Genomic DNA, 14,169 nt, shown 5'->3' with positions numbered 1-14,169 from the left:
TTCAGAATCTCTGCTTCTTCTGACTGGAGGTAGAGCATAGCAACCGTGGCTGGTAGCCATTGGCAGGCGTATCCTCCATGAATTTGCCTTATCTAGGGCTGTAGCTCAGTGGAAGAGCATCTCCTTCCATGCCGATGATCCCTGGTTCAACCCCTGGCATCTCCAGGTAGGGCTGGGAATATTCCCAGCTGGAAACTCTTGACAGCTGCTGCCAGTCAATGCAGACATTACTGAGCTAAACAGAGCAGACCAATGGTCCACCTAGCTCACTACTGTCCACACCAGGGTTGGGAAGCCTGTGGCCCTCCATATGTTGTTGGACTCTACCTTCCACCATTCCCAGCCAGCATGGCTATGTGTGTGTACATGGGTAGCCATGACCAATGGAATTTGCCAATACTCAGCTGGATGGACCAATAGTCTTATAGTCCTGGATTGGCAGCCCTACTTGCTAGGCTCTCACAGGCCATTAGCCAGAGAGGGAGATTTCTCCCCTCTTTTCCACACTTGGAGAAGAGCAGCAGAATGTCACTCACTGGTGACTAGGCTAGCACAGCTTCGCAGGTGCCTCTCCATGCCAGGCGTAAACCTTTGCCTGCTACATTTCTGCAGGCCAGGCTATTAAAAGGACAAGAGCACAGCTAGTAAAAAAAAGTTGGCAACCGTATGACTTCTGTAAAAAGAATAGTAAAATTAGATAAACATTCCACCAAGCATAGACGGCAGTGTGTAGAAAATTATATTTAAAATGTTTAAAAGTGCCACTCGGACTGAACTCAAGCTGCACGGGTGGCCTAGCTGTCCTCAGTCACATTTGCTCTTGACTCATCCTCCTGAGGCATTTTGACTCCTGCTGAGATGGTTATTGGGGAGCTGTGGGCTCTTTAGCACATTATGCTGAGCGTTCATTAATATAACTCCGTTCCAAATATATCATGAAAAATGGTTCTGGTAACAGGCAGGAGAAGCAAAAACAAAAACAAACCCCTAAGCCTCCAGGGCTGGATAGAGTGTGCCTGTGAAAGTTGGCAATGTATTTCTCTGCAGTCGCTGCTTTCCCAATATTTCTGCCAGGAATATTGAACGTCACCTTGAATGGAGATGCCCAAACCATGCAAGCAATCCAAGCAATTACCGTATTTTTTGCACCATAGGACGCACTTTTCCCCCTTCAAAAATGAAGGGGGAATGTGTGTGCGTCCTACGGAGCGAAGACAGCATAGCCCCGCGACCCTCTGCTGGCTGGAGAGGTGACGCGGGGCTAAGGCAGGAGCCTCTATAGCCGTGCGCCACCTCTCCAGCCGGGAGAGCGCGCGCGGGGCTAAAGAAGCCCCGCTTACCCTCTCCCAGCTGGAAAGGTGACACGCAGCTATTGCAGAAGCCGCTTTAGCCGTGCGCCATCTCTCCAGCCGGGAGAGCGCGCACGGGGCTCAAGAAGCCCCGCTTACCCTCTCCCGGCTGGAGAGGTGACACGTAGCTATGGCAGTGGCCTCTATAGCCGTGTGCCATCTCTCCAGCCGGGAGAGCGCGCACTGGGCTAAAGAAGCCCCCCGCGACCCTCTCCCGGCTGGAGAGGTGACATGCAGCTATGGCAGGAGCCTCTATAGCCGCGTGCCTTTCCACTGCTCCCCGACCTTCTCTTTGGGGCTGGTGGTGGGCTTCCCCCCGCCAGCCCCAAAGAGCAGGTCGAAAGGAACCTGAAGCCTGGAGAGTGAGAGGGGTCTGTGCGCACCAACCCCTCTCGCTCTCCAGGCTTCCAAGGCAGCCACCTGAAGGCGTCTGAACGCACCTTAAATGGCACCTTGTTTTAGAGGGGGAAAACAAGAGGGGGGAAATTCTCCCCCTCTCTGTGCAGTGCCGCCTGCCACTTCGCTGAAGGGGCGCTGGGCAGAGAGGGTGAGATTTTTTTTTCTTGTTCTCCCCCCTCTAAAACAAGGTGTGTCCTATTGTCCGGTGCGTCCTATGGTGCGAAAAATACGGTATTTCAGTGAAGGGGGGAGCTTTTCTTCTGCCAAGGTCTGCATCCCCCCCAAGGGTAAAATTTAAGCAGGGGATGCTGGTGATATTTGGACCAGAGCTGACAGTGTGTGTGGCCACCTTCTTTTATTTCTCTCTTTCTGCCACTCTTTCTCTCACACACTTTTCCTCCCCATGAAACAGGTGACAGGTCACTCTTTCCAGAGGCTTGAGTTCCTTGTTTGCAGAGGATTCCCATTCCTTCTCCTTCCCAGATTCCATCCCAGTGGGACTTCCTTCCCACACTCATCAAAAGTTGAGGACCACATGAATTGAGACCAAGAGCCTCAGTGTCCTGCTTGTAGGCTTCCCATAAGCACCTGGTTGGCCACTATGAGAACAGGATGCTAGACTAGATGGGCTAACGGCCTCATCCAGGAAGCTCTAATGATGTCTGGTTGATATCAGGAGCATGGTGTCCTAGTATATCCACTGGGCTTCCCATAGGGACCTGATTGGCCACTGTGAGAACAGGATGTTGGAGTTGAAGAGCTTTGGTCTCATCCAGCAAGATTTCATGTTCAGATTCCTTCACTGAGCATTGAATAACTAGGCTGTAGGACCTCAAAAGTCCCTTCCAACTCTAAAATTCTGTTTTACAGCAGTGAAAGAATTTTACTCTCGTTGATGTTTTTAGCATGAGGACCTGAACCAAGAGCCTTCCAGAGAAGGAGCGAGTGAACTAGCATCGCTCGTGGCTGGCTGAACTTATTTGGTCCGACGATCAGTGGCGACTTTCTAAATGAGACGCAATTGCAGATCCTGACTCTCCATCTGCTCCAGGAGATTACATCCCACAGCATCTCAAAGGGAACCAATTAGGCAGTCATGAATCTAATAAATCCTAATTACTTTGTTTGTACAAACAATGAGGCCCAAATCATTTGCGCAGCAAGGAGCTTTAATTAGGGTTGAGCACTGCAGAAAATAAACCAGACAAGAACTTCTGAACCCCATAAATAACCTGCTTTGATTTCCAATTGACGCTAAGTATGCTCCTGCAATACTTTCAGCAACTTGGAAGCCAACCTTTGAAGAAACATTTATCATCATTATTTTTTAAAATACTTGTTTTTACAATGCTCCGTCGTATGCGAAGAGGCAATAAGCTATTCCATTACTGTCAACCTACGGGGGAGAAACCACAGGCCCCAACGCATTAGCTTTCTCAATTTAATCTTCCAGTCTTCTGTTTATGGATAAAATTATGCTAGTGCATATTCGCCGTTGGTTTTCTATCTGACATCTTTTTCTCTGTGCGCGCTATTTATCCAAGCAAGGTTTTTATGCTCTGGGATGATCAAGGAATGGTTCTTTTATTATTGCAGACCATGCGTACACTACATTTAAAGCACTAGGGGCTGTGGTTTGTTAAGGGTCCTGAGAGCTTGCAAGGGGCCTCTGTTCCCCACCCAGAGCTGCAATTCCCAGAGTGGTTTAGCAGCCAATTCCTCTTCCCAGGGAACGCTGTGAATTGTAGCTCTGTCTGAGGTACAGGAGTCTCTTAACAACTCTCTGCACCCCTAACAAACAGTAGCCCCAGAATTCTTTTGGGGAAGCCATGATGGTTTAAAGTGAAATCCCTCCTTGTGCTCTGATTTTGTCAATGCATATGTACTCCTGCGCATTGGTGGCTTCTAAAATGGGGATTGGGAGGTTAGTGAGCAGAGAGATGGGCCTGAGGAGCAGTAGACTGAAGTCCAAAAATATTTGAAAATGGAAGAAGGGCAGACAGCTGGAGAAACACCAAAGTAATTCCATACTCGTACAAAGGGATGGGGAGAATTTTTTGAGCATCCCTAGTACATATGTATGCCAACGCATATATGAGTTATGTATTTTTTGTGTTTTTATATTGTAAAACTGCCCTATGATCCTTGGATGAAGGATAGTATAGAAATTTAACAAACATGTGCATTAAATGGATGGCGTGAATGCTGCCTAAGTTTCATTGAATCACTGGAACCTATTTCTAGCAAAACATGCACAAGATTGCACTGCTCATGAAATCTAACTAGCTCTATATGTCTATAAATGTTCATATATAAGCCAGCAGGGATAGGGTTATCTAAAAATACAAGCAAAATAAGCAAATATTAAAATGGGGGCGGGGGATGGCCTTGATTGGTCTTTTGAACCATCCCTTACAGAGAGGAAAACTGTATTTTTGTCTCGGCATCTGGCAATGTTCCCATCAAGAATTAAATACAGCATGTTTTCCCCCTAGGGGTATAATGGATGCTAAGAGAAACATTTCTGCCGCTTGAGCTGTTCCTACTGAGGGAGGGAGATGGGAATCAATCGACTTTAGCCGGGCCCTGGCAATGTCCAACATTTGATTCCCCCATCCTACTAATAGCCAGAATCCAAAAGCTTGTGCAGCCACGTGGAATGATGTGGATGCATCTGTGGTTGCAGCACTGCTGAAGCTAAGCAGGTAATATAGATCATGTCAATTCCTCGGATGAAGCTCCATCAGAACCTCCATGAAAGAGGAAGAACATTCCCTGATGGATCGTAGGGGCATTGTAGCAGATTCTTGGCGGCTCCTTAGTGGACAAACCACTAGAGGAAGATCTCTCCTGAAGGCAAATGGTCTGAAAACCACTGGCTTAATTTAATATATCCTCTTCATCCTGACTGACTTATGATGCCCTTTTAAATGTGTTTTGTGTGTGTGTGTGGGGGGTATTTTTGGTTTGTTTTTGTTCTTGTTTTGTTTACGTATTTTGTGGTTTTTTTATATTGTAATTTTGTGTTGTGAACCGCCCTGAGATCTACGGATGAAGGGCGGTATACAAATTTAAATGACAACACCAACAACAATTGTGGCTAACAGTGTGTGTATTTCACTTTCCAGGGCAGCGGTGGGAGCACACTGGATGCTGAGGAAACAGGAATGTGTAATCTACCTCATGGTAGGCTGCTGGGACATACAGTGGTACCTTGGTTTACGAACTTAATCCGTTCCGGAAGTCCGTTCTTAAACCAAAGCGTGCTTTCCCATAGCAGCGGGGGACTCAATTTACAAATGGAACACACTCAACAGGAAGTGAAACATGTTCTTATTCCAAGGCAAAGTTCACAAACCAAAACACCTGCTTCCGGGTTTGCAGCATTCTTAATCTAAGTTGCTCATAAATTAAGCTGTTCTTAAACCAAGGTACCACTGTATATGCACACCTCCAGGAAAGGGTGAACCATATTAGAAAAAAAGAAGACATTTAGGGCTCCTCAACTGTTCACTTCATAAAATGGCCAGGAGTGGTTCAAAACAAAGCCATCATGGCTGAACTGCTTATGCTTATGATACATCTTATGTCTATGTTAAAGCAGTCTTTGCCAACCTGGGGCCACCTTCTGCTCCCATCAGCCCCAACCTGGGAATATCCAAAGTAACTGGAAGGCACCAGGTCAGCAAAAACTACTTTAAAGTGTTTGACCTTTAAAAAATTACTTTCACATTTTAGTGTACTTTCCTCTAATGTTTATTTTGACTTCACCAAGTGCAACTCTTTCTCTGTGTTCTTGAAGCACTCCTCTCTCTATATATATTTTCCTTTACAATTTTATTAATGGTAAATGAGATAAGCAAAGAGAGCTAAAAGAGACTGGCTGTTCTTTTTTTTAATATATATAAATTTTTAATAAAGATTTATTAGTTTACTAAAATACGTGCATTGTCTCTTTCTTCAAGTTGTGTTTTCGACAGATCAGTTTCATCTGTTGTGAGACATTAGTGTTGCATGCAGTATTAGGTTGGGAAGAAAGGGGTGGCAATGCTTCTATTTTTCTACTTGGTGCATGTGTGGGGTTTTGTGTCAGCATCACTTGTGTGGGTTCTCTTTCAATTTGCTTGTTATATTTCCTTGGTGGTGAGAGAGGTTGGGGGTGGCCTAGGGTGTGGTTGGCTGTCTTTGGTTGACTGCAGTCAGATTTGTTTATGTGTGTGAGAGGGTGGGTTTTGGGGTCAGGTTAGCCAGATTGATTTATATGCTGTCGGTGGATTCTTGTTGTTGTATTGTTGGGCTACGTATGTGATAAAAAGGAGCCATACTGGGGTGAAGGCATCTTCTATTTGTCCCTGTGTCTGTTTCAATTTATTGGTTAGTTTTTCTAGTAAGTTTTCCCATACTATTTGATACCATTGGTCCATGTTCACTCTTGACAGGTCTCTCCAGTGTCTGGCTATGATGCTTCTAGCTGCTGAGACTGGGTGGGTTATGAGCTCTTTATAATGTGAGTAGGCATTATTATCTTGGAAGATGTTCAGTACGGCCAGTTCTAGGATGACTTCTAATACTTGTTTAGTTGTTTTACATATGTATTGTATAACTGATGTCCAGAAGAGTTGGATTTTGGGACAGTCTCACCACATGTGGAGGTATGTGCCTGTGGAGGTGCACCCTCTCCAGCATTTTGGTGAGGTTCCTGGGCGTATTAGCACTAGTTTTCTTGGTGTTAGGTACCACCTGTAGGTGTTTTTCAGAGTGAGTTCTTTTCTTTTTATTGATATGGATTTAAAGGGGGGGGGGTTAGACCACATTCTGGTCCATTGAGTGGGGTTAATCTCATAGCCTATGTCATCCCATTGTTTTTTGATTGTGTCTAGGGAGTTTGTGGGATTTTGTGGAGTAGTGTTTTGTATATTGTGGATACCATCCCTTTACCATGTCCCTTTGTTGTTAGGAGGAGGTTTTCAAGGGCCTAATTGCTGCTGATTTCCTACTGGATTGTTTAAGAAGGCATTTAGCTGGTGGTGTTAGCCAGGGCATTTGGGTGTCCCCTAGTTTGTCTTGTATTTCTTGTGTCAATGTGGCTTTGTTATTTTTGTAGAAGTCTGCTAGGTGATATGAACCTTTGATTTGCCAGGTTTTTACCTGGAGGTTTTGTGCTGCGTGATGGAATAGTGGGTGGTGAGCCAATGGGATTAGTGGGATTGAGGTCGGGGACAGTTTGCCTGCTTCTTCCTTCCATGCTTTAAGTATGGTCTGTGTGAACCTGTTTAGTGTTGTGGGGATTTTCCTTAGTTTGTTTGGGAGGAATGGGTATGCTATGGTGGGGGTGCTTTTGATTATGTCTCTCCAGGTGTACCCATTGTTTTGTTTCGTCTTCTAGAATGCATCGTATTATGTGGCACACTTTGTTGGCAATGTAGTATAATTTTATTGTGGGGATTCTAATCCTGCAGCCATGCCCTCCATAACAAACTATATTTCATTTCATTATTGGACAACTATGTTTTTAAAACACACAAACACACATATGCCCTTCCCTCTCCTTTTCTGTGAACAAACAAAAACACACTCTTACCTTTCTAAATGTGTCTGTCTCCTCCAAAGAGCTTGTTGCCTGTTTAAAAAAGACAAAAGCATTGGGGTTTTTGTTTTAAGAAAAGAAACCACGGTATCCCCTAGGAACCTATAAGCCAATGTTTATTTCACGAGGGGAATGTTGCTTTAAATTTCTCATCGTCTGGACAAGCTAAAGCAGCAGGTGATTTTCTATTTAATGAGCTTTATAGCACACATCCAGTTTAAATTCCAAATGGATTTTGTTCCCTAGCAAGTTAAAAGTCTGGTTTAGGCTTACAAGAGAAATAACTATGATTTTACTGACACCTTCTGACTAGTTGTAGTTTTGCAGGAGATGGCACAGTAAAAGCGCACCGCTGAGGGTGGATTCTTGCACACATTTACCACAGAGTAAGGACACTGGACACTAACTTCCAACTTTTACTTTAGCCAACATTTGATTGTTGTGTATTTTTTCCCATCTAGCTTTCTTATTACTCCATATTCACCCCACTTTTTTAAAAAAATCATTGCATTTAGAACTGGGGAAATGAACAAGAACAAATTCCCTTAAAATTTTGAGCACTTTCTTCATACAAAACTGTTGGGATACTGCCAGGGAGATAAAGTCCATCTTGGCCCCCAAGCTCGGTGCCGGACGATCCATCGACCTCCCGTAGTCAGGCAATATCAGCAATTCAGCGACACTAAGCCTCAGGCTTAGTGCACACTATATCAGCAGAATTCACACAGCAGGAAGTTGCACAAGCAGAGAGCAGAACATGCATATTTACAGTTTATTAGGCATTGGTCAGAACAAAGAAATCATGACCGTCTCCTCCGACTGCTCAGGCAAAACAGACAAAAACGAAACGAACTTACAACATAAACATCCTGTGAGACAGGAAACTACGCAGGCTGTTATACAAACATCCTGCTCCCTTTTAAGGTGGAACGGAAATATCCTAACAAAAACAGCAAAGATTGGAGCTGCATGGCTGGCCTCTCTGCATCTTTCCCCAAATTACATGCAGACCAGCTAAAGGCATGTTGCAACATTTCCCCAAACCTTGCAAGTGTCAGCCAGTGAAGTAGAGCAGGGTAGGGAAATGTGCAGGGCAATGGAGCCACACATTTCCCCCCTCCATTACAACAGAGACGGGTGGGGTGGACCTTTTCCAGACAGAGGGCCACATTCCATTCTCTGCAACCTTTCAGGGACCGCATGCCAGTGGTGGGCAGAGCCAGAGGCAAATTAGAAGGAGCAATGAATGTCAATATTCCCTTCGTACTACAGGCTAGGTTTTTAACATGCACTCCCCAGCCCACCCCCACTTTCTATCCTCCATAGAAGAAGAAGAGGAGGAGTTTGGATTTGATATCCCACTTTATCACTACCCTGAGGAGTCTCAAAGCAGCTAACATTCTCCTTTCCCTTTCTCCCCCACAACAAACACTCTGTGAAGTGAGTGAGGCTGAGAGACTTCAGAGAAGTGTGACTAGCCCAAGGTCACCCAGCAGCTGCATGTGGAGGAGCGGGGAAGCGAACCCTGTTTACCAGATTACGAGACTAAAACTTTCAAGGGTGTAAAACGGGGCCGGCGAGGAATGTTGACCTGGGGAGTGGGTGTGGCCTGGGCTGGGGACAGTTTTGAGGGCCAGGGAGAGGGGCATAGAAGACTGCATTTGGCCCCCAGGGCTGAGTATCCCCACCCCTGCAGTGGAAGAAAATGAAGGTGGTGCTGCTTTTGTTGGCAGCTAGTAACGCATGCATCCACCTATAAAGACTCAGGTTCATAGTGTCAGTTTCAAGGACTTTGAATTTTTGCACAGCACAACTACAAACAAACAAACAAAACCCAAGAACATCTTCCCCCGCCTAATGCATTGAACTGATGGGTACCAACAACATGGGACACAGGATAATCATAGACTCCTTTTAGCACCCTGTGATATTCCACATTTTAGACCGGTTCCATTGAACCTCCTCTCCTTCCACCGTCACTTGGGGGCAGTCATTCCATCTGAGATGGGAAGCAGGGCTCAACCCATCAGCTTTCTCAAAAGACCAGCTGTACCAGGCGCCTGCTGCCCCTGAACTGTGCCAGCTGGTCATTAGAAGAAAAACTGTCTCAGAATTGGTGCCTGAGTTTTGTTTTCCGCTCTTCCCTCTCCCTGTTTCCTTTCCCCTGTTCGTCCTGGTTTTGTTTTGTTTTTAGATTGGAAGGCTTTTTGGAAGGCTGCAGAGTACAAATGTTCCAAATAATAATAATAATAATAATCCACGAAACATGTGAATCTGACCGTCAGACTTCAATATACCCATTTCCTATCCAAGTATAACTGTGCATCTTTTCTTTGTTTATGACCATGCACAATATGGCTCCTCTGGGTAGAAGGGGAACAGCGCAAGCCTAACACCCCTATTCTAAATGGGGTAAGAAGAAAAAGAGTTTGGATTTGATATCCTGCTTTATCACTACCCAAAGGAGTCTCAAAGTAGCTAACAATCTCCTTTCTCTTCCTCCCTCACAACAAACACTCTGTGAGGTGAATGAGGCTGAGAGACTTCACAGAAGTGTGACTAGCCCTGCAGCTGCATGTGAAGGAGCAGGGAAGCAAACCCGGTTCACCAGATTACGAGTCCACCGCTCTTAACCACTACACCACACTGGCTTCCCAGTGTGTAATGTAAAATATCCCCGATCCACCTGTCCTCAGATCACAAGGCCTACCAAGGAGTTGCCGGAATCGTTCAGTTTCGACTTGTAGAGCATCCATCGGTAGCGCAGCTCCTCCAGATCATCGGAGTTCTTAACAATCGGCCGAAGGCGCAGGAGATCTTCAAAATGTTGCTGACCCTCAGGGACGCGAGACTGAAGCTCCTGGAAGGGAAAGTGGGGAGATAAAGCACCGTTTTGTTGTGCAAACGATGGAAGTGGTAGCGGTGAAGAGAGAACACACCGCCTTTTACCATTACACATACAGTAATTAGGGGGCATTTCACAAATAATTCCAAAGGGGAAGGCGGATCACAAAGCAGTGACACTTCCCATTTTTTTATTCCCATGTAGCTGCCTGGTTTTATTTTACATGGTTTTATAGCTATATATTTCATAAATACATATTAACTATATTTATATATAGGGGACGCGGGTGGGGCTGTGGGTAAAACCTCAGCGCCTAGGGCTTGCCGATCGCATGGTCGGTGGTTCGAATCCCCACGGCGGGGTGAGCTCCCGTTGTTCGGTCCCAGCTCCTGCCCACCTAGCAGTTTGAAAGCACCCCTAAGTGCAAGTAGATAAATAGGGACCGCTTTATAGCGGGAAGGTAAACGGCGTTTCCATGTGCTGCGCTGGTGCCAGCTCGCCAGAGCAGCTACGTCACGCTAGCCACGTGACCTGGAAGTGTCTCCGGACAGCGCTGGTCCCCGGCCTCTTAAGTGAGATGGGCGCACAACCCTAGAGTCGGACACGACTGGCCCGTACGGGCAGGGGTACCTTTACCTTTTTATATTTATATATTTCTTCCAAGGGTCTGGATACCAAACTTTAGAAGAAAAGGATGACAGAGTTGGATATGTTTAGCCTGGTTAAGGGGGAGGCTAGGAGGAGATATCTTAGATATCAAATATCTTAAGGGCTGTTACAAGGAAGAAGTAAAGGAAGAAAACACCAGCTAAGACAAGGATACAGTCGTACCTCAGGTCCTGAACGCCTTGGGAGTCGAACGTTCTGGCTCTCGAACGATCGAAAACGGGAAGTGAGTGTTCCTGTTTTCGAACGTTCTTTTGGAAGCTGAACATCCGACGGGGCTTCCTGCAGCTGCTCTTTGGAAGTCGAATGTTTCAGAAGTCGAATGGACTTTCGGAACGGATTCTGTTCGAATTCCGAGGTACGACCGTATTGACAAGCTGGGACGTGTGCAGAGGAGGGTGACCGAGGTGATCTATGGCCTGGAAACCAAGCCTTATGAGGAATGGTTGCAGGAGCTGGGCATGTTTAGCCTGGAAGACTGAGAGGATATATGACAGCCGCCTTCAAATATCTCAAGGGTTGTCACATGGAAGAAGGAGTAAGCTTGTTTTCTCCTGCTCCAGAGCAGAGGACCTGAACCAATGGCTTCAAGTTATAAGAAAGGAGATTCTGGTGGCCTCACCTTCATTGGAGGTTTTTAAACACAGGCCAGGTGGCCTTCTGTCAAGGATTCTTTAGCACTGGGCTAGATGCCCTTTGGGTTCCCTTCCAACTCTACAACCCCACTCTGAACTACTTTTAAAACTATGCTAGTCTGAAAGATGTGGAGAGACTTCTCTGGGGATATTGGGGACAGGCTCACAGCTCAGTGGTAGAGCACAAACTGTGCATACAAGGAGGTCCCTGGTCCAATTCTTGGCATCTCCAGGGAGGGCTGGGAGATGCTTTTGCCTGCAAACCTGGAGAGCAGCTTACAGTCTGGTCAGTGCAGTCAATGCTGAGCTTGGCGGACCAACGTCCCTAACCCATTGCAACAGACCAGACTGGGGTGTCTTCTCAAGCACACATGCAAGCACACCATACAGTAATGCGAAATTAACGCAGCATTGTGGAGTGGAGCAAACCTTTAACTTGCTGCGCTTTGCTTTAAGCTCTTCACCACTGGATGGTTTCTGGGCGAGAATTTTGGACAGCTTGGCATTTTCTTCTTGCAACCACTGGTCGAAGTTCTTGATGAGCTGGAGATCATCTGTATCTTCCTCTTTGGCCATGTTCTCCTGGGTTGCAGAAACAATTGCAAAAGACACAAATGTAGAAGACAAGGGCATGCACTTTCCCCCATGAGTTATTGAATAGTTGTATCCCATGCCCAGCAGAGTCAGCTATGAAACAAATCATTCATTTATCTTGTCTTCTGTCATCCCATTTGTGGAATGTTCTTCCCAGGGAGTTTCTCCTGGTGCCCTCATTATAGACCTTTAGGAGCCAGGGGAAAACGTTCCTCTTCAACCAGGCCTTTGGCTGACTAACATCCTGTATCCTTTTAAATGTGTTTGTGGGAGGTGGTGTGAGATTATTGTTTTGGTTTGCTTTTAATATGTATTTTGTGTTTTTAAACTTGCATTTTTATGTTGCAAATCATCCAGACATCTATGGATGAAGGATGGCATTCAAATACAGTGGTACATTGGTTCTCAAACTTAATCTGTTCTGGGAGTCCATTCGACTCTCGAAACCGTTCAAGACATATGTGTGTTTTTGTATGGAACGTTTGGGAAGAAATAAGACGGTAAATAACAAATAACAAACTAATTATTGATGTATGTAATTTTTATTTCTCAATTATATTTCATGGTAGTATGGCTGTAATGTTTTTTGTAACATAAAATCATTCAATAAAAATTATTTTTTAAAAAATTATTTAAAAGAAAAGAAAAGAAAACCAAGGCGCAGATTCTGATTGCCTGCATGAGCTTCCTGCACTCAAGCAGAAGCTGCGTTGGAAGTTCGGCTTCCGAAAAACGTTCACAAAGCGGAACACTTCCGGGTTTGTGGCATTCGGGAGTCGATTTGTTCCGGAGTTGAGCCTTTCGACAACCAAGGTACCACTGTATAATAAATAATAACTAGACTGGGACACTATTTGATTTTTTAAACTGGATTGGTGGAGTGAAAAAAAAAGCAGGAGTGACTAACCCTTTTTTTAGCCCTTTTTTTGCCTTCTGGGGGCCACATGAACAGAGAAACCCGCACTGTTGATCCTTGAGGATTAGTCCTATTGTGACACAGGACTGGGCAGAAAGATCTTAAACCTCTCTGCTCAACCCACAAGGTAACCCACTGCTGCCGTTATAAATGTGCCCAAAAGTTGCTGTTAGGTTAGACTGAAATTTGGTTCTGAGGGGGGCAGGAAGATGCCAAGGAGTTTTCCTTCTTATGCTTGTTGGTGGGCAGAAAGCTTTCCTACCAGCTGCCATTGAGAACCACCAAGGAGCAGAACTCAGAACTCAGGAAGGAGTTCTCTGATCTGCAATGATGTTTCCCTGAGCACAGAGTCAGTCCCATTTGATTTCATTCTTCATTCGTTCTGAAACGAACGTAGATCCCCAGTTTAGGGGAGACACTAAGAAGGACTTTTAAGGTACTGGAAAAGACGGCGCTTTTCACATTCAAAACATTTTAGAGCCGAGAACAGGCTCCGTTCCCAAGGTGTTTGCCGTTTGGTTGCATGTCAGTGTTACAAGCTACACCCGCTGTGTATATGGCCCCAGGTTCCCTATTAAAAAGTTTGATGGCTGAACGAAGAGTTGTAAACTGCAGAAAACACACTCGGAATTAAAACAAAGCAGCACGGGCCTCTTTTTTTAAAAAAAGAAGAAAAAGGGTCTGCTGCAAAATCAGGATTTAATTTGAACCAGGGCTCTCTCCAACATTCAGACCTGCACCTGCACACTCTGTCCTGCCACCTATTTTCAATGTCAGGGGTCAGTCCTGGAACATGTAAAGCAATGGCAATAAAAAAAAGAGTGTGCCAATTGCCATCTGCAGAGAACATTTCCTCCCCTATTGAGTAACTGTTGCCTGTCCCAGTTAGGACTGGTAGGTAGAAGGTGGGAGTTTATGAGACTAGATCTGAGCTCCAGCACCCATTGTGTTGGAGCTATGCCACTGCGTACAGGAAAATCCACCTCTTCGTATTCCCTCCTTGGCGAAAGGGCCAACGTTCAGTGGTAGAGCAGCTGCTTTGTTTTCAGAAAGTTCAATCCCAGGTATCTCCACGTACTGTTGGGAAAGACTCCAACCTGAAACCTAGAAAGCTGCTGTCGGTCAGTGTGGACATTACTGAGCTCGATGGACCAACGGACTGACTCAAATTAAGGCAG

General features: G+C 45.5%; 1 protein-coding gene across 1 annotated transcript in view; it reads right to left on the bottom strand.

The window, feature by feature from the left end:
* Positions 1 to 14,169, bottom strand: part of SYNE3 (spectrin repeat containing nuclear envelope family member 3) — an 89,638-nt gene that overhangs the window by 10,450 nt on the left and 65,019 nt on the right. The window contains exons 16-18 of the mRNA XM_053375800.1: positions 11,911 to 12,063; positions 10,046 to 10,195; positions 7,330 to 7,368 (exon numbers count right to left, since the gene is read on the bottom strand). Of these exons, the coding sequence (XP_053231775.1) occupies positions 7,330 to 7,368; positions 10,046 to 10,195; positions 11,911 to 12,063 (342 nt within the window). The remainder of the gene's footprint in view (positions 1 to 7,329; positions 7,369 to 10,045; positions 10,196 to 11,910; positions 12,064 to 14,169) is intronic.

This window comes from Podarcis raffonei, chromosome 1 (genome assembly GCF_027172205.1).
Source record: "Podarcis raffonei isolate rPodRaf1 chromosome 1, rPodRaf1.pri, whole genome shotgun sequence".
NCBI lineage: Eukaryota > Metazoa > Chordata > Lepidosauria > Squamata > Lacertidae > Podarcis > Podarcis raffonei.
This window is presented reverse-complemented; position numbering and strand designations above follow the sequence as displayed.